The 21,169-nt window shown below is 34.2% G+C and overlaps 2 protein-coding genes across 2 annotated transcripts; both read left to right on the top strand.

Moving 5' to 3' along the window:
• The first annotated feature begins 480 nt into the window (after window positions 1-480).
• LOC143581236 (uncharacterized) lies at window positions 481-9,063 on the top strand. The gene is made up of 6 exons (XM_077064062.1): window positions 481-1,503; window positions 1,944-2,304; window positions 2,716-2,826; window positions 7,028-7,089; window positions 8,782-8,907; window positions 9,010-9,063. Exons 1-6 carry the CDS (start codon window positions 832-834, stop codon window positions 9,061-9,063), a joined length of 1,386 nt encoding a protein of 461 aa, XP_076920177.1. The 5' UTR covers window positions 481-831.
• Window positions 9,064-10,626: 1,563 nt separating this feature from the next.
• LOC143581232 (cellulose synthase A catalytic subunit 1 [UDP-forming]) lies at window positions 10,627-20,100 on the top strand. Its single transcript, XM_077064057.1, has 14 exons — window positions 10,627-10,837; window positions 11,606-11,801; window positions 11,894-12,066; window positions 12,746-12,854; window positions 12,968-13,163; window positions 13,661-13,927; window positions 14,215-14,560; window positions 14,688-14,825; window positions 14,963-15,088; window positions 15,767-15,979; window positions 16,058-16,319; window positions 17,038-17,234; window positions 18,004-18,354; window positions 19,352-20,100. The coding sequence occupies exons 1-14, from the start codon at window positions 10,757-10,759 to the stop codon at window positions 19,937-19,939; spliced, it is 3,243 nt and encodes a 1,080-aa protein (XP_076920172.1). The 5' UTR covers window positions 10,627-10,756; the 3' UTR covers window positions 19,940-20,100.
• The last annotated feature ends 1,069 nt before the right edge of the window (window positions 20,101-21,169 follow it).

The following is a 21,169-nucleotide window of genomic DNA, read 5'->3' as shown; positions in this document are numbered from 1 at the left end:
GCTAAATTAGACATTTTTTAGCCCTAAGTTTAAACATAACCGATACACACACATCTTAGATGTTTCTATATGTCTAGTGATTTACCTCATTTTAATTTTAAAAAGGTTATCTAATTTTTTTGTATGTCAAATAATTCAGACGTTTGGGTTATTTAATTTTAAAACTGTATACAGAATTATATATAAGTTTAGTTAAAATAATTACTATAGTAAAAAAAGTGTGAAATACAAACGGCCTGGTGTAAATCAGTTTGACCAAGTGGATGCTAATCATCTCAATTTTTACCATACATATTATACTTTGTTGAATATAAATAATGTAAAATCATTTCAAAATAGAACATGCCTATTTTGCCTTTCAATCAGTTATAATGCAGGGAATAAGAATATTGTACACCCTACCCTATTTATGTATATAAAGTGGTTTGTGTGTTGATGGTTCTCATGCATTGTGATGCCATGGAAACAACAAAAGATAGTGGCAAGGGTGGAGATGGTGGTTGCTACGGAGGAGGAGAGATTGGATACAACCATGGTGTAACCCCGTTCTTGAAGAAACTATACTCGATGGTTGATGATAAATCAACAAACTCAATCATTTCTTGGAGCTCGTCTCGCACCACCTTTATCATATCTGATGAACAACTGCTTATCTCAAAGATTCTTCCTCGTTACTTTAAAAGCAATCGTTTAGATAGCTTCTTTTCTCAACTCAATAAATATGTGAGTATTATTTCTTCTTAATTATATTATGTATGATTTAGATACTTTAATTTAGAAGATTGTTTGATATTAACTGTCTAAATTCTATTTTCAAAGGGTTTCAAGAAGATGGAATGGAATCGACTAGAGTTCGGTCAAGAACATTTCCAAGAAGGAAAACTACACCGGTTAAAAACCATTAAAATTAAAAAGCGACAATCTAATGTCAACAAACCTGGTGTCTCTATAATCGAGCTCAAAGCTACATTCGCTAAAGTGACACAAGACCACAAGCAATTTAGCAATAGAATAGGCCGATTCATATATGGAATAGAACAAACTTTAGCGGAGATTCAAACTATCATCGAAGCCATGATCAACAAGCTTGTATTCACCTTTTCTAAGACGATTGGGCAAAAAAGAGCTTTTCTTGATATTGCCTCGGGGATTCATTTTATTGATATCATGAAAGATTTTCAATCAGTCAATGATCATTTTGAGGGGTTAGGGAGTGATGATGATTGTTTAAAGTCGTTGACTGATTTGGCAGAAAAAGTGATCATTGGATGCAACGGTAACGATGATAGGCATGGTGTTGATAATGGTTGTAGTATACCAAAGTTCTTACATGAACTCTATGACATGGTTGCGAATGAAGACATTGATGATCTTATATCTTGGAGCCTTCCAAACTGTGATACCATTATCATTTGGGATATTAACAAATTTGCAACTCATGTTCTTCCAAAGTATTTCAAGCATAAAAATTTCAGTAGCTTTATTTCACAACTCAACATATATGTAAGTGTCTAATTGACTAATACAATGTTTTGATTTTTAGAAGTCAAAGTTGTTGGTTTTGAAATACATACCTAAAGAGAATTTGTTTGACTTTTTGTTCGATTTACATCAAAGTCAAATTATTTACCACATTTTGAAACTAATGTCTATTTTTAATGAAAAAAAGCGTTGTTTGGTTCGTAAAATTCAAGAGAATTTAAAATGAAGTTGAAAATATTTCCTATCAAAAATAGCGTTTTGCTATGTTACAAAGAATTGTAATTGGAATTGATACCTTTAATCAATGGAATTTAAGACCCCTCAAACTTTTTTGAGAACTAATGAATTATGAATAAAAAAAATCCTAAATGTATTTTTGTGACATTTTAAATTTTATTGTAGCTTTCGATGATGTTTCTTTATGATAACGTCTTGCAATCAAATTTTTTTTCTTATTGTAGGGTTTCAAGAAGGTTAGTTGGGAGAGACATGAATATGCTAATGAATGGTTTAAAAAAGGAAGATATGATTTGCTAGGGAACATTAAGAGGAGAATCAAACATCCACGACTAATGGGAGTTGCAAATGTTCCACAATCGGCATTAGAAATGTTCAACAATCGGTTGAAAACAATACAACAAGCTCAAGAGAATAATATTAATTGGTTATTTGATTACGAAGAACAAATGAAAAGTTCAATGCACAAGTTCAAGGATGCGGTTGTCAACATGGCTAACATTGTTGAAAACATGATACAAACTAGTAATGAAGAGCTTGAAAATGTTCATAAAGCAAATATTGAAATCGAAAAAATTGTTAAAGGTAACTCAACAGTCAACTTCTTGTTAATTCTTACATTATCATAAAAGGCCATTTAGCTAGTTACTCGTTTATTCTTAAGAATAACTTTCTAATGTGTGAAACCGTATGCACTAGAACTTAAGAATAACTTTAGAACTATATATAATGCCATTATAATATACCTTTTTAATAACATTTAATACATTGACTTTTTAAAAATAAAAAAGTAAAAATAAAGACATTTGTGTTTATGAGTTGATATGGTGTGACTACCAATATTAAAAATTGTTGTTTTCGTATCACGTATCGTATAAACCTTCTTTAAACTAATTAACAACTAGGTTGACAATTATGGAAAATCTATATTACAACATAGTACTTTTCACATTTAACTAAATAAAATTGCTATATCATTTGTTGACGATGTTACAGAAAATGAAAAGAGACCAATGGAAGATAGTGAAGTTGAGACACAATTGAGAGTGGACAATAACTTGGAAGCTGTCACACCCCGACTAAAGGCGGAACATGCCGGGGTGCAACGTAATTGGACAAATACACAAGACACTATTAAAGTGACAATATTTAATCAACTCATTTACTTCACAAATCAATAAACAACACATCTTGGTCATACAACAAATTGAACACAAGTAAACAAATATATTGTTCCTTTTACTAATATCCTAATAGTCTTGGTAACGTTTTTCGTCAAGTCCTCAAGTCGATAAAAGTCAAACCTGTAACAATGCATAAAATAATATTTTGTCAACACGTATGTTGGTGAGCAATTTCATAATTTGAGTATATATAATATGAGCGAAATCCACATACGTATATGAGACTATAAATAAAAGCATCAGTCTTGGCATATAAAACATATGTAAATGAGGATCCTTTCTACTCGGTAACAACCGACATACTCGGATAATGAGGCCCTATTCTACTAGCACAAGGCTAAGTAGTTAGGGGAGCATATGATCATACTTAATGAGGCTCAACAACGACATAAAAATAAACACTCGCGCACGTAAAGCATATGAGGCATATAACACACAAAAGAGCAAGTATTCCAAGTATCATATACCCTAAAGTTTGTGGTTTGAGAAACGTATATAATAAATCATTCTTGTTTTGAATAAGTATGCATGTTACCCCCAAAAGATAAAAGTGAAAACGGGGGATGAAATGTACTCACCTCGATTGATGAACCGAGAAATAAATAAACAAATAAATGAAGCTCGAACGGTAAACAAACAGATCTGACTTGAAACGATAAAGACCCTGCCTAAAATAAATAATGTAATATATATTAATGAACTTGAAACCATAATGAAACTATATTGGAAACATTGGACGAGAAGGTTCGGTTGTAAATCGGATTATCGGTTAATTTGTTAATGGTTAGGGACTCATACTTAATTGGTAATTTAAAATAAAATAATATTTATTTTATTTGGGCTTTTAAATAACTAAACCAATATTAAATAGAAACAAGACGGGTTTTAAATCAAGAGTTCGGTTTTCATAACATGAATTTATAATATAGCTTATAATAATATTATTAATGATAATGATAAATCTAAAAAAATATGTTATATATATATATATATATATATATAGATAGATGTATAAGATAACGATGATAATAATAATTTCAATAATTATTATTAATAATACTAATATAGTATGATACTAATAATAATAGTTAAAGAATAAAAACCCCAAGTATTAATTAAAGCGTTGTTGATAAAATAATAATAATAATAATAACAAATAATATTGATAGTAAATAATAATACCATCCTCGGTGTCGGTTCGAGTTCTAAACGAGTTCACAAGATAAATGTAATAATATTATTGATAATAATAAATTATCAAATATAATTTTAATAAATATCAATAATATGATCTTTAAGAATAATATTAACAACTTTAATATTTATAATAACAATAATATTAATAATACTTCTAATACTACTAATATTAATAGTAATAGTAATAATAATAGTAACAATATGAATTAAACCTAAAATAATATTATAACAAAATATATTTATTTTTAAACATAAATCCAAGATCGATTTTTAAGTGGTTAGTAACTCGGGTGTATTCCGTCTTAGCTAACCAAACCCGATGTTCATCTTATCCCCAATTCAAAATAACACCAATATTCATCCAACCTGTTTCAAAGTATTTAACCGATAGTTAACGATTTCAAACTGATTGATATACTAAAATTAATAATAACAAAACCCAAATTAACTTGTACCTAATATATGTTCCCGAGGTAGTCGGAGATGGAAACCGCAACCGAGGGAGGGAGGAAAGGAAAAAGAGAGAGAGAGAACCGTAGAGAGGGAGAAAGCAGAGAGAGAGTTACAACGAGAGAGAAAGAGAGAGACGAGACAGAGAGAGAGAGACATCGAGAGAGATAGATAGAGACAAAGAGAGAAACAGAGAGAGATAGATAGAGACAGCGAGAGAGACAGAGGGAGAAAGATAGAGACGGCGAGAGAGAGGTGGCGGGGCTGGTTTTCCGGTGAGGCCACGGTGGCCGAAGGTCGCAGGAAAAATGGGGAAAAGAGTGGTGGTGGCTGCGGGTGATGTTTTGCGTACCAGAGGGGAAAGAAAGGTTAGTGGTGGTGCGGTGAGAGGTGGTGGCCGAAGGTGGGTGGTCGGACGTCGCCGGAAAACGGCTGGGGTCGCCGGAAAATGAAAGGGAAGAAGAAGGAGGCGGCTGAGTGTAATGATATTAGGATTAGGGTTTGTTTCTTTTATAGGTAGGTTATAAATGTTATGTTTTTGGCCCATCAAGTTTGGTATTTAGTTATAATTGGTTTAAAACTTGTATAACTTTAAAGAAATCTACTTTAGTTCCTAACGTTTACTTAACCTAGCTTATAAATTATAAATAATTGTATTTGACAAACCTCGCACACGCTAGAGTTATATTAACAATGGTTTGATAATTTGACAGTTCGGATTTACAAGTTTAACCACCATTACGAAGTATAACTTATTAAAATAAAACGTAAAGAAATCGACATGTTACAATATGATTACCAAATGAATATAACCGAGACCCGAAACTGACGAATGTCACAGAAGCGCTATCTTGTTTTCAAGATTTGAGGATTGATCCTCAAGTGTTGGAAAAAATCATGAAGGATGACCCATGGCTTGATTGATACTACATGTTGTGGATTAATTAATGAGTCATTTTATGTATCTTTGGAGGATTGCTATGTTTAATATCTCTATGAATATGATTATCTATCAAGTATAGAATTTCTATACTAGTTATATATTTGGCCAATGACTTAATTATATACTTGGTTAGGGATTTTGGGTGTTTGGATTGCAATTTTAATGTTATAAGTACGTAAGGAGTGTGTGTCTATATATATGCAACTAAAGTTATTTAGACACGTTTTATTTGTCTTAGCTTCCTTACATGCTTTCATAATCGAACTTATTAGGCCCAACAGTGTTAAAAACATAAAAGAAAAAAGTCTTAGTTTATTATAAAGTAGTTGTTACTATCTCTCTAATCTTAATAATAGTAGATAAAAAAAAACCTATAGCAAGAAACTATAAAACATACAAAGACAACACGCATACGACCACTCAATGTGTCGGGAAGTGGAAGTTACACCATGACGACCATTCCAAGAATTGAAGCCTCGCTCTATCTGTCACCCATAAGAACATGAAGGTTTTGATATCTTCAATTACCTTGGACGAAGACAATGGTATGTTAACATTTTTCTTTTCGAGTTTTTCTAAGGCACCAAAACGTTGTCATTACTATAGTTTGCAACAAATTATAGTCAAAGTGAAATTGAAAGTTCACTTAACGGTTCAAGAAGTTATTGAGTTGATCCAAATCTTGAGGTTGGCCGTTGGCCTTTTCCACCAAGACCAAATCAATTTCAATGTTTCTTTTCAAGATCACAATCGATGAGAGTATGTGTTGATTTTGTAGTCAAACAACACGTTACGCAGTTGAGTGATGAAACATTCACCCTAAACCCATCACACCTTTTTTTTAATGAATTTTTAGCATATCTAAAAGTAATAAATTCATTTTACTCATTATACACTATATTAATTTACAACTTCTTGACGCATTGTGTGTTGTACTATCTGCAATTCTGATTGTATCATGTTTTCAGGGTTACACGTATTGTGTGTTCATTTACACGTGTCTACAGAATTTGTATTACATCAGTAGCTGAGTCACGACTGTTTGTTTTCTCTTTCTCTCTATCAGAATGTCAGATAGTCATGGGGTTTTAGTGTTTCATGTTTCTCTGCCGTTGTTCTCTCTCCAGTTGACACCCTCCTCTGCCAAATACACCGGCCAAGCGTGCTTTCTGTCTGTCCATGGCGAAGGTAGACATTGGTGCTGGTAAACCGTCGTTGCCGGCGCCATTTTAGTTCGTCTTCGGTAGCGGCGGTGGCAATTGTCGGTTCCGTTTTGGAATCCTAGGAGGCGGAGGTAAGAGGGTGTTTATGTTCTTAAATTTGCATCTCTTTCTTCTCCGGTACCGTCCTCTTCAACCTAACCTACTGTTGCCGGTTTCTATTACGAAACCCTAGGTAGCGGTGGTGTTTGATGGTGGTGAGTCTCTTGAGTTTCTCTGATTACGGGGCTGAAATGTAGAGATTATTCTCATTGTAGTAGCGATTTTTGGGTGTTTATGTCTTAAGGTTGGGATCGGATATGTTGTCTTTTCAGTTTTTGTGATCGGAACCTTCATCTTCACCCTTGCGTGTGTCATCGATTGTTGTTATTGGCTGGTATGTTTTGTTAATGTCATGGTTTTTGAAAGGGATTCATCTGAGTCTACATTGTGCTTCATGTGTTATTCTTAAAGTTGGTTAAGTTGCGAGTGACTTTTGGGTCATGTATGGCAGTTGTGGTTTGCATCATGTATGGTTCAACGTTATTATGATGATTTGCAGCTGTGTATTGTTTATATAACTATACGATGCAATGCTATGATTATGGGTTGAAATCATAAGATTGTACTCATTTTAGTGGTGGATTCTGGTTTATGGGTTGAAAGGTGTTCCAAGGTTTCTATGATGATGGTTTGCAAGCGATCTGAACACATCTAATGTCGGTCCGTTGCGACTCCTTTTTTACAAGCTTTATTTGTGTGTACTATATGGAAGCTTGGTTGTACTTTAGCGGTTATAATTAGTCTGCTTATGTTGTTTGTACATTGCCTTTCGCTATGTTGACACTCTGTTATTTGGAATGGCAACATATGTTGCAACCTTAACGGAGATCTTAGCCTTCATTTTGCATCTTGATTTATTTTAATTTAATTGTGCTATGATGATGGTTTGAAACCAATATGAACTCATCAAATGCTTCTAAATTCTGAACAAATTTTGAAGTGAAAAAACGTAGTACTTATCGATCTATGGCTATGATGAAGTTCAGTTTGCTACTTTGCTTTAGGAGTAACAATGTATTAAGATACACTTTCACTGTTTCTTTGGTTATGTGCCTTAATGAGTTGTTACTCCTGCACTAGATGATGTACTATTTCTATTGACATGAGAGCCTTACACGTTTTCATCTACCTTTACATGTATGTGGGTGGGTTCTCTTTAACTTTAATTTTTTGCTGTTTTTTTTTCATCATAGCTTCCCCGTGCTCCATCGTCATTTTCTTTCCGGAAATTGTAGGTTTCTGGTAATTGGTATGTATCATTTTCCCCCTATATTTGGCTTGTCATTTGAATGTTGATTCCTACAGGTAACATCCGACTAACATGGGCTAGCAACTCTTTTGGTGTTTAAATAGAAGGCAGCCGGTTATCCGATTAAAGGTAATGTGGACAGTGTTTGCCTAATCTTTGGTATGTATTTCCGTTGTATCTTAGACATATTTTATGTATTCGGCTTAAAGCTTTTTTGGATTTTCTTTCCCGCGCTTAGGAATCGTATAAACAATTATGTCTATTGATGAAGTGCTCTATATGAATTCTTTGTTTATGGTTTGTTTGCTATTGCATAGTCATTATTTTAGTTCACCTTTGGTTCTGCTAATAAGTTGTTCGATCAAATGTCTATATGTATAAATTGAACTGTTTGTATTCAACTTTGGTTCTGCTCATAAGCTGTTCGATAAAATGTCTGTATTCATAAATGGAAGTTTTTGATGAGATTGTGGGTCTTAATTGAAGCTCTGTGTTCAATTGTTTGTTTTCTTTGTATGCGAAGTGCCATTATTTTAGGATGCACTTTTGATGCTTGCTGTTACGTGTGCTTGAAGAGCACGTGTATTATTAATGTTAGGTTACAAACTTACAATTGATTCTTCAAATTCTGCTCATAAATGATCTTAGCTAGGTTTTATTTAGGATACACTTATGTGCCTATTTAATACTTGATTATTGTTACATCAGCTTGAAAAGTACATATATGTTTACTGTTACATTACATAAAGTTATAGTGTGGTATTTTGCATTCTGTAGTGTAACTTTCTTCTTGCTGCAATTAACTTTTTCGCCAACAGCACACGTTTACAAAGAATGAGCCAATCACTACAGCAACGACCGCCCAAACTACAACCACGTTTTGTAGATTACATAAAGAAGCAGGTATATGCTAGATTTCTAAATTATACTTGAATTAACTCATTTATGCATTTATTATTATAATATAGACTAAACCATCTATCGGTTTCCATAGTGATCGTTCAGGCATCTTTACCAAGTGTTCACTATCCTGGTAGACATTCTACAACAACGGTTTAGCGCCACCAACAAAAAGAACTTCAGGTATCTGTTTATTTTAGTAATAACCAAATCGCTTTTCGGTTCCACAAAATTCTCAATTCGTTTGACCCGAATAACTATTATTGAATTTTATTAGTTTTATTCGGCTCAAATTAGATGAACATGTACAAATGGAATAGGAATAGTCGCCAAGTTGGATACATTTTGAGGTATCGTGCTTACTTTTTATATATAATACAAGTTCTGTTTCAAGCGTTCATTTTGTGGATAGCTTATATATTTAAGTCTTCCTTTGTAATTAGTTGTATTTGGTTCATTCGGTCAAAAAAAAAAAGAGTTAACTTTGAAAAAAAATCGTTTCATTGGGTTAAAAACTGAACCGATTTCGTATTTGTTTTTTTTTGGGTTTGTTTAAGCCTTACTAAATTTAGCTTGGTTTGGTTTTCGGTTCCATAAAAAACATTTCAACCCAAACTGATGACGCCCCCTATTTCCATTTGATTAGTCTTTGTGGACAAAATTACAACTTTACCTTTGTGTGAATTAAGTTGTTTAAAAAAAACTTATTTGATGCTTCTGCTAAAGCTAAACTTGAGTTATATTTGTAGCAGGTATTGGCTTGCATAGCTTAGGAATGGGAAATAATAGTATGGCATAATTATAACACATTCAGGCATTTGGCACGTACATAGAAAAAGTCCAGCATCGAAGTAGCATAGAGGAACCGTATACCACTGTCAGACAGATATGTTTCATTTGGTGCATGAAACGAATATTGTAATTTAACGTGAATGTATATAACATTTTTAGCGGGAATTGGCTTTTACCCTGCCGCAGTGCGTAACATGTCAAGTGTCTTTATACTTCGGTTGTATATCTTTTCATTTATGATTTTAGTGGCGTTAACATTTTTAATCTATTTTTTCTTTATCACCAACCCGCGCAACGCCCGGGTTTTAAACCCTAGTTTGTTCACCAATTTATATCTACTTTGTTTCTAAATTAATATTTTGAATTTTTGTGATAAATGGATTAAACGGGTCGTTTTCAAGTCAATCCCAAAATTTCGTGTGCGCAATTGATATATTTGACACGGATAATAATACGCTTCACGCACATTTCAACCTGACACGATTGACACCTTTTTTCTTGGGTGATCCGGGTGACTACTCCCTTACTTTTAGCCTTTTAGGGATGCAAAACGAGCCGAACCGCTCGTAAGCTACTCGAGATCAATTTGTGAAAAATTGAGATTGAGCCGAGCTTAAACCAGCCCGAGCTTAAGGCTAAAAGAAAGCACGTTTAATAAACCCGCCCAAACCCAAACCCAAACCCAAACCTATCATTATTTATATTTAAGTACTAGTTGATATATATATATAGTGTAACTTAAAAGATATCAACTAGTACTAGTAAGCGTGTTTTGTCCATAATAACGATATTATTATTAATAATTTAATAATAATATTCTGTTGACAGGTTGTAATAATTATGTCACGTTACAGCTGTGTCTGTCGGTGCACTCTTACATATCTACACTACTAGTATCTAATCTATCATTCAACACCCATCACAAATCACAACACAGATAAACCACCAATTGCCGATTCAATAATTTCCAGAAACCCTAACACCAATTCAGTGCAGTTTCACTGATTCATTCATTCATTCATCCATCACATCTGTTTCTTCCTTCTTCAATTGAAAAAAGATGCAGGCGAATGCTGGATTGGTGGCTGGATCTCATAAGCGGAATGAGCTCGTCAGGATTCGACACGATTCCGATGGAACTGTATGTGTTTTTCACCTCTTCGATATCATATTTTCTGTAGATCTAGTTTCTCACTCAACCAATTGCATTGTGAATCTGTTTTATTTCAATTAGATCGTAATTATTTTAGTAATTTAGTTCAGATTACTTCTGATTATCAGCCTGATTGTGATTTTATTCAGATTTAGGGTTTTGATGTTTTTTCACTATTTTTGACTTAGAGGTTTTGATAGTTGTACTCAGATTTGGTGTTTATGGTGAAATTGATTTAATAAACTGATCGTATGATTTAGTAATCACTTTGGAACATTGATTAATAGTGAGATGTTTTGATAACTGTCTCAGATTTGGTGAAATTGCTTTAATCAGCTAATTATCATATGATATAATTATCACTTTGGCACATTATTTACGTGTTTACGAGTTAGATGTTTTGAAATTGCTTTAATCATATTAAATAGCAGATATAGAGATGTACTTTAGTTTGATTATTATTCTCATAGATTGTTGTAGATCTCTCTTTCATAGTGGTGGTAAATAATATTCAAGGCACGTTTTCAGTAATATCTTTACATATGATACAATAATCACTTTGGTACATTGTTAATGAGTGATAGGTTTAGATAATTGTGCTCATATTTGGTGTTTTTGGTGAAGTTGCTCTAATTAATAATCATCTGATTCAATAAACACTTTGGACATTTTTTATAATTCTCCATTTGGTGCATTGATTTAATAATCACCGTGGCACATTGTTTATAACTCTTCATTTATGCATTGATAACACAGCCGAAGCCATTGAAGAACTTGAATGGGCAAATATGCCAGATTTGTGGTGACACAGTAGGTCTCACTGAAACTGGTGACATATTTGTTGCTTGCAATGAGTGTGCGTTCCCAGTATGCAGGCCGTGTTATGAGTATGAGAGGAGAGATGGAAACCAAGCCTGCCCTCAATGCAAGACTAGATATAAAAGACACAAAGGTTATGTAACTGTTCATCTAGAATTTGCTTTTTGTTAGACTTTTGGTCAATGGTTGAGTTGTAGTTTTGACACATGTAAATGTGGTTTTCAGGGAGTCCTCGGGTTGATGGCGATGAGGATGAAGAGGATGATGATGACTTGGAAAATGAGTTCAGTTATTCTCAAGGAAATAATAAAGGTAGACGCCAGTGGAATGGGGATGATGCTGATCTTTCTTCATCTGCTAGACATGATCCGGTTCCACTTCTCACTAATGGCCAACTAGTGAGTGATGACCCGTTTGTAAATGATTCTGGTTTTGTTTTATCTCTTATGGGATGCAATATAAAAAGTTTAGCTTAAAACATTAAAGGTTGAAACCTCCTCCTTAATCATTCTATTTTATAACTGAAATAATATAGTTTTATCTCTTCTGAGTGTTTCACTAAGATCACTAAACGATTCTTTTTTTTTTGACATCTAAAGTCATGCAACTTTCATTAGGTGTTCTAATGTTGTGTATTTTTTTATAAATGTCAGAACCTTTTAAAAATAAGTGAGACAAACGAAACTTATATGAATCTTAATTACTATTTAGCGATTGTTTTTTGTTTCCAATTATCTTCAATTATAAGATAATAGTGAAGAAAACTAATTCACTAACTAATAACCAAGTTTCATAATTGTTAATTTTAAGTCATATTGGAAAAAAAATCACGAAATAGTAATCAAGATTTATATACGTTTCATTCGCCTAACTTAATTTTAGAAAGTTAACATTTATAAACAATTAAACAAGATTGGAACACCTAAAGAAAGTTGAGTGACTTTAGTGGGACTATTGGTTACCATCTTGCAAAGTTAACCCAAAAATTTCACTACACCCCACTTACTTGCCGCCCCCCTCCCCCTTGCGTTTGCGCTTTGCTCTCATGTTTACAAGTAGCATACTCACTGGTTTCAGGTATCTGGTGAAATTCCAAGTATTAGAGATAATTCGTCTGTAAGAAGTACATCCGGCCCGCTAGGTCCTGGTGATAAGCAACTTCCATACATCGACCCTCGACAACCAGGTGCCTTGTTGACTAGTCAAAAAATGCTATGTTTTAAGTAGTAGTAGTTTTAAATTTTAATTCATGTGTTTGTATGAATATGAGTTAATATTTTATGTTATATATTCTTATAGTTCCTGTAAGAATCGTTGATCCAACAAAAGACTTGAATGCTTATGGGCTTGGTAATGTTGACTGGAAGGAAAGGGTGGAAGGGTGGAAACTAAAACAGGAGAAAAATATTATGCAAATGACAAACAGATACGGTGGTGATGGAAAAGGAGGCGATGAGATTGAACGGACCGGATCAAATGGAGAAGAATTGCAAATGTAAGGATCTTTCAGTTTCAGTATTATCATATAGGCATTTAAACGAACTGACCGTTTAGTGATTCGTTTATGGTTGTTTATTTAATAAATGAATGAACATGAACAAAAGGTTTTGTTCATTGTAGTTATGTTTGTTTAAAATTTGTTTATCTTCATTTGTTTGCATTCATTCGTGTTTATCACTTTACCTTCCTTCATTTACTTTCGTCAATACATTCATATATATTTTTTTAGGCCCATTACAACTTAGTTTTAATTTAATAGCTTTTTAGGCTCAACACTTTGTTGCTCGCATTTAGTTTTAACTGGTTTTAGCTCAGTTATATCCATTCGTTTATGTTTGTGAAATGCTCGTTTATACTAGTGGTGAATGAACATGTTTATTTTTTTAAGGAACGAAGTTCGTTTAGTTGTTCATGTTGAAGTTTTGATCGGTTGAACTTTAAGGAACAAACACGTAAATGCTCTATTATTAAAGTTAATGTTTTGTGTGACAGGGCTGACGATGCACGGCAACCAATGAGCAGAGTGGTGCCTATTTCATCCGCTCATCTGACTCCATATCGTGTTGTAATAATTCTGCGGTTGATTATTTTGGGTTTCTTCTTGCAATACCGTTGCAGTCATCCAGTGAATGATGCTTATCCCTTGTGGTTGGTGTCTGTTATCTGTGAGGTCTGGTTTGCATTATCATGGCTTCTTGATCAATTCCCAAAATGGTTTCCTGTTGAACGTGAGACCTACCTTGACAGACTTGCATTGAGGTAAATATAAATATATATATATGATTTCACTGCCAAAAAAAAAGAAGATAATTTTCAACACTTGTTTTGACTAATTTTAGCATTCTGTTTTTGCATTTAATGTGCTCTTTTATGTTTTAAATACAATTACAAAGCTTTTTCTACACTTTGAGCACACATCCTTTTTAGCTAATATCTATTTTATGCGCCAAATATATACATATATTGAAATGAATGCCTCCTCTTTCTACATGTCTGTGTATATGTATATTGAAATGAATGTTAAAGAAACCTGTGTGTATCTGCAGATATGACAGAGAAGGAGAACCGTCGCAGCTTGCACCAATTGATGTGTTTGTGAGTACAGTGGATCCGCTAAAGGAACCTCCACTCATCACAGCAAACACAGTTTTATCAATTCTAGCAGTGGATTACCCTGTTGACAAAGTCTCCTGCTATGTGTCTGATGATGGTTCCGCCATGCTCACATTTGAGTCTCTCTCTGAGACCGCAGAGTTTGCAAAGAAGTGGGTCCCATTTTGCAAGAAACATAGCATTGAACCCAGAGCACCCGAGTTCTATTTTGCTCAAAAGATTGATTACTTGAAAGACAAAATTCAACCTTCTTTTGTCAAGGAACGGAGAGCAATGAAGGTATACAATTTCACTTTTTGTTTAGGTCTAACATGTTCATGGTTTTAGTTAATAATAGTTATAAATGTATAATATGATTGTTTTAGAGTTCTACACTTATATTATAATTTTATTATTTTGATTACAGAGAGAGTATGAAGAATTTAAGGTACGGATCAATGCTCTTGTAGCCAAAGCACAAAAGATGCCAGAAGAAGGTTGGACAATGCAAGATGGAACTCCATGGCCTGGAAATAACCCTCGGGATCATCCGGGAATGATACAGGTGAATAAGCTTCTCTTATAAGTTACAGTACAATGTATTCATTTCAAGCAAAATTTATATCATGATCGTTGTGACATTTGATATTATCAAAGGGTAATTAGGTGAGAGGATGATTGTAGTTATTTGTGATTGTGTAGGTGTTCTTAGGACACAGTGGAGGCCTTGATACAGATGGCAATGAGCTACCACGTCTAGTTTATGTTTCTCGTGAGAAACGTCCTCGGTTCCAACACCACAAGAAAGCCGGTGCTATGAATGCTTTGGTATGGCTTGTCACATTTCTTAAGTATCTTCTTTCATACGCGCACACATATGTGTGTGAGAGAGAGAGGGAGAGAGACAGAGATAAAAAAGGGGGGGAAGGGGGGCGGTTGTGTGCAGAAGCCAGTTTTATGAGAACAAAGATCTTTCATTTTTCAAGTTTAAAAGAGTTTAAAAGTATACAACAAAATGATAAACAAAATTCGTTTATTTATAGAACTCCACACATGTGTAAGTATATTTCCTACACAAAACTTACACATATGTGGGTAAACATTTTAACTTGAAAAAAGTTTTCTAGAACAATTTAGTTTGATGTTTTTTTATGTACATGACACAGACATATGCTGATATGCACGTAAGAAGTGACGGTTTTTTAAAAATATTATCCCTTGACATAAAAATTTAAGTGATTTAGGGTTGTTCATTTTGTTCTCGCAATAATTTAGTTTTTTTTGTAATGAACCTCTCCCTACACACACGTGTGTAAAACATTAATTCTGACGCATTAACCTTCTCTCTGTTTTACTATATCTTTAATCACTATATCTTTAAAGCACTACATACAAGTGCTTATGATATTTTTGTGACTGTACAAAAAAATAGTTTGATAATGAACACACCCCTATACATACATATTTATTTTTTGGTTAGTTATCAAGGCTTCTTATCATTAACAGATACGAGTTTCTGCGGTGTTGACAAATGGTGCATATCTATTAAATGTTGATTGTGATCACTACTTCAACAACAGCAAAGCTCTAAAAGAAGCCATGTGTTTCATGATGGATCCTGCATATGGAAAAAAGACCTGCTATGTTCAATTCCCACAAAGATTTGATGGCATTGATTTGCACGATCGATATGCTAACCGCAACATTGTCTTCTTTGACGTACGTTTTAATCTTAGCATTCCTTTTTATTATTTTGTTTTCTAATTCTGGTTATTCATTTCTATGACAATTCTTTAGATTAACTTGAAAGGGTTAGATGGCATTCAAGGGCCCGTTTATGTGGGGACGGGTTGTTGTTTCAACAGGCAAGCTCTTTATGGATATGATCCAGTGCTGACCGAGGCTGATTTAGAACCAAATATTATTGTTAAGTCGTGTTGTGGCTCACGAAAGAAAGGGAGAAATAGTAACAAGTATAATGATAAAAAGAGAGCGATTAAAAGAACTGAGTCAACTGTTCCTATTTTCAATGCGGAAGACATGGATGAGGGTGTTGAAGGTTTGCTCTTTTCCATTGGTTGCGTTGTATCTAGGGGTGCGCATGAAACTTAAATACCTAACCTGTAACTGAAATAAAAGATATAACCAAACCCAATGGTTTGGTTTAGTGTTTTTACAAACCGGAAACCGAAAAAACAAACTACCCTTTTATGACGGAACCGAACCCGTAAAAACCGAAGTTTATAGCCACATAGTCGACTTGTGAGGCCAAAACCGACTCTTACACAACCTTATTTGTATCTTTCTTAGGACATTGTTTGCAACACATGCATTTTCTACTTTATATTTTGAAAAAGTTAAAACTTGATAAAACGGTGTTTGAAAAATGTAGAGGTATCGATGACACTCGAGCACCTTGTTTAGCTAAACGTGTTTGCGGGTTCGACTCGAAACTGACTCGAACTCATCTAAGCTAAACCTAAACCTGTGAATTTCATGTCTTGTAAGAAATTCACACCCTTAGATAACATCGCATAATTTTTTCTCCTCTTTTTTGTTTTATTTTTTCCACTGGTTTGAGATAAAACACTACCCATCAAACTGTTCATAAATAAATGCGCTGAAGTTACCAACTCTAGGCGATTTTTTAGAAAATTAAATTTTGTTGGGTAAATCATATTAATTTATGGTTTGTTAGATCCCTGCTGTTTGGTGAAATAGTTTCTTTATATTGTTTGGTGAATTTATGTGGTGCTGACTGGATTCTTGTTTTGCAGGATATGATGAGGAAAAGTCATTACTGATGTCACAAAGGAGCTTAGAAAAACGATTCGGTCAATCTTCGGTATTCATTTCTGCTACTTTTATGGAGATGGGAGGTATTCCCCCCACCACAAATTCTGCTACCCTTTTGAAAGAGGCTATCCATGTTATTAGTTGTGGTTATGAAGACAAAACCGAATGGGGTAAAGAGGTAATTTAGCTCAAGCTTGTTAGTTGTTAGCACTCTTAATTCATCATTCATGTAGGGATGACAATGCTGGTTGGTTGAACAAAAGGGTTGACGGGTCAACCTATTTATCAAACGAGTTAAACATGTCAACCTGAACACAACCCGTTTTATTAAATGTATTTGAAGATCAACCTGTTAAATTTTGGGGGCTGACAGGTCGACCTGTTTTATTAAATGGGTTAAAAGGTCGGCCTGTTTATTTAAACTGGTGACGGGTCAACCTGTTTAGTTAGACGCGCTTACGGATGGCTCTGTTTATTACGGATTGCTCTGTTTACCTAAACACGCTGACAGGTGGTTCTGTTTAGTTAACGCGTTGGCAGGTTTCTTGTTTAGTTAAGCACATTGATGTGTCGGTCCGTTTAGTTAAATGGGCTGACAGGTCGACCTGTTTAGTTTGACCGGTATGGTCATCCATTAACTTAAATCAGTTTACGGGTCAAACATGTCAACCTTACCACAACCCGTTTTATTAAATGGGCCAAAAGATCAATCCCAACACGACTTGTTTACTAAACACGTTAAACATGACAACACAAAACCAGATTATTTCGTTTCGGGTTGTATAAGAAACCGGTACCTTAATATGTGTTTAACCAATGGAAACCGTTTCTTTGGTAGCCGCAATGCAAGTATCTTAAAATAAAAAAAAAACTTTTCTCTTAGTTAACAAAATGATTATTTTACTCTTCTAGAGATATTCTTTCACACATTTTAATATTATTCACAGATTGGATGGATTTACGGATCGGTGACAGAAGATATCTTGACGGGATTTAAAATGCATACAAGAGGATGGATCTCAATATACTGCATGCCTCCACGCCCAGCATTCAAAGGGTCTGCTCCAATTAATCTTTCTGACCGTTTGAATCAGGTTCTTAGATGGGCTTTAGGTTCAATTGAGATCTTATTTAGTAGACATTGCCCCATTTGGTATGGGTATAATGGTAAATTGAAACTCTTGGAGCGCCTCGCCTACATCAATACCATTGTGTATCCACTCACCTCAATTCCGTTAATTGCTTATTGTGTACTTCCAGCTGTTTGTCTTCTCACCAACAAGTTCATCATTCCCGAGGTACTCTTTTAAGTGCTTTTATTTTCATTTCTGCTTTAAACTGGCTGCAGGAATAGCTAGTTTTGACTTTGGAATGTTGCTTTTGAGTCAGGGTGTTGACACAAACCTGACACGAAATTTACGGGTTTTAGTTTAGTGTATACGGGTTTGGGTCAGTTTCGGGTTGAACCGTGGACATTTCTAGCTAAGCGGATTGTGCCTGGGTTGACCCATGTGGCCTGTTTATTTTCGTAATATAAAAACTACGTTTTCTTTGTAAGAGTGTGCATGAAACCAAAAACCGAACCCCAACAAAAACGACGGTTTGGTTTTAGGTTTTGGTAAAGACCGAATTTTCGGTTTGGTTTTGTTTTATGTAAATAAAACTGAAAAAACCAACAGATCTTATGGATTTCATTTTTAATTTGGAATTCGAAGTCATTTATAAGAATTTAATTCATAATGTTACTCAGATAATTTGTCCCACATTTATGATATTCAGCTAATAATTAATTGACAAAAACATTTGTGACCAACTTCATTATTTTGGCAAATTTTGTCGACAGAATTACAAGTCCAAATGGTAAAATCAATAAAACCAAAACCGGCTGATTTTCAAAAACTTAAAAGCCTAATTTTCAGTTTTTGGTTCAGTTTGAGGCCAAGCAGACTCATGAACACTCCCAGTTTTATGCCATAGCTTAAACTTACTGGTTATATTATGGCATAATTTTATGTCATGTTTTGTAGTTTAAACTGATTATTTTATGTACATTTATAGTTTTTGTTGTAATTTATAGTTGTAGAGTATTAATATGCACATAAAATTATATAAAACAAAATTTTGGCTTAAACAGGTCGTTTTCATATGAAACAATTTACAAAAACCAGTGTTGGGTTGGGTTACATGTATCTAAACGTGATTTTCGGTTTCACGTCAGATTCAACTCGCAAATTATAAAACAACCTATTTACAACCCCTAAATCTGGCATCATCTCAATTATTTCTTCCTTACAGATTAGCAACTTCGCAAGCATATGGTTTATCCTCCTCTTCATCTCAATTGCCGCCACCGGAATCCTAGAGCTCCGGTGGAGCGGCGTAAGCATCGAGGACTGGTGGAGAAACGAGCAGTTTTGGGTCATCGGTGGCACCTCCGCCCATCTCTTCGCTGTCTTCCAAGGCCTCCTCAAAGTCCTTGCCGGAATCGACACCAATTTCACCGTCACATCAAAAGCAAGCGATGAAGACGGTGACTTTGCAGAACTCTACATATTCAAATGGACTGCTCTCCTCATCCCGCCAACCACCGTGCTTATTGTCAACTTGGTCGGAATCGTTTCTGGCGTCTCGTCGGCGATCAACAGCGGGTACCAATCATGGGGCCCGTTGTTTGGGAAACTGTTTTTTGCTATATGGGTTATTGTTCATTTGTACCCTTTTTTGAAAGGTTTGTTGGGACGACAAAACCGCACTCCCACTATTGTTATTGTGTGGTCGATTTTGCTCGCATCGATTTTCTCGTTGTTGTGGGTCAGGATTGATCCGTTTACAACGGATGATAAGCTTGATGCTATACGAGGACAGTGCGGGATCGATTGTTAGGTATATATGTATAAGAATTGAGACAAGTGACAGAAAGACTCTTGCATTTGTATTTATTTGTTTTTTGATTTCCTTGTGATATTTTGGTAGTGAAAGATGGTTTGGAATGTGTAATATAAAAGTCAAAACAAGTTTAATGTTAAGTTCTATTTTCGTCTGATGATATTTGTGTCTTTGTAAATTTACTTGTTGCATGATGGAGCGATTTTGTTTTGTGAAGTACAAAACTACAGTCATCACCACTTTGGTGGGGTAGTTGAGGTTATATGCAAGGGAAGCATTAGCTTCTAGTTTGGACACTTTACATGACAAATAGATACATAGAAGATCCAGTGGATCGTTATAACATCAAGTAGCGAGATGGAAAACACCTTCGAGCGTTCGGGGAGAATACAAAATAGAGTCGCTGAATATCAGCACTACGTATGAACAAACGTTTAATAATAGATCTGTCCAAAAGACACGTGTGTCTTAATCAGAAGATACTCGCACAAATAGCTATATCAAATAGGATTACTCTTTATACGATTTCACTGATATAATTGCCCAACAAATTAACTTCGAAAAGACGAGATAAAAATGAATAGAAGATGATAAAATTGGAGTAACTAGTCCAAATAGCTATGAATCTACAACTTAACAAGTTCAATGAAGAAAAGGCATGACAATTTTCAAGGTCCACAAGCCAAAAACAATCTTGACATGTCCTCCATATGATACCAATAGAATATTTCAGAATGAGATCAGTTTACAGCTATTGGTGACGCTCCAATATAGATTTTTTTAAAGATACATGGTTTAAATATTAACACTATAAAAACAAATTGATTTTTTTATTCAAAGAAGCAAAGTCAACATCTTAATAAGGACAAGGGTCAAGGGAGGTGCCTTTGTAAGACGGTGATCTTTTTTTGTTGTTTTGAAGAGGTAAATTTTTTAAAACTTAAGATGCAAAGAAATGGATTTCAACATAAATTTATGATAGAATAAATTATACAAATCATCTTTTAAGAATACCTAAAATTGTAACAAAAAAGTGTTTGCCACGCATTACATATTCTTTACTAATTAGCATTTTCTAGTAGCTTAAAGTAAAACGACTGAAGTACCTTTTATTGAAGAAAGAAAACAAATAAAATCCGTTATTTACTTAAAAATAAGAAGCAATGATAACTGAAATAAAAAACCTAATCTTAAAAAACAAAAAAACATATAATACATGCTATCTCT

This window comes from Bidens hawaiensis, unplaced genomic scaffold, assembly GCF_021521415.1.
Source record: "Bidens hawaiensis isolate Kalapana, Puna unplaced genomic scaffold, B.hawaiensis_p1.1 tig00030837_1, whole genome shotgun sequence".
Classification (NCBI taxonomy): Eukaryota; Viridiplantae; Streptophyta; class Magnoliopsida; order Asterales; family Asteraceae; genus Bidens; species Bidens hawaiensis.
Note: the sequence above shows the minus strand (reverse complement) of the source record. Positions and strands in the feature narration are given on the sequence as shown.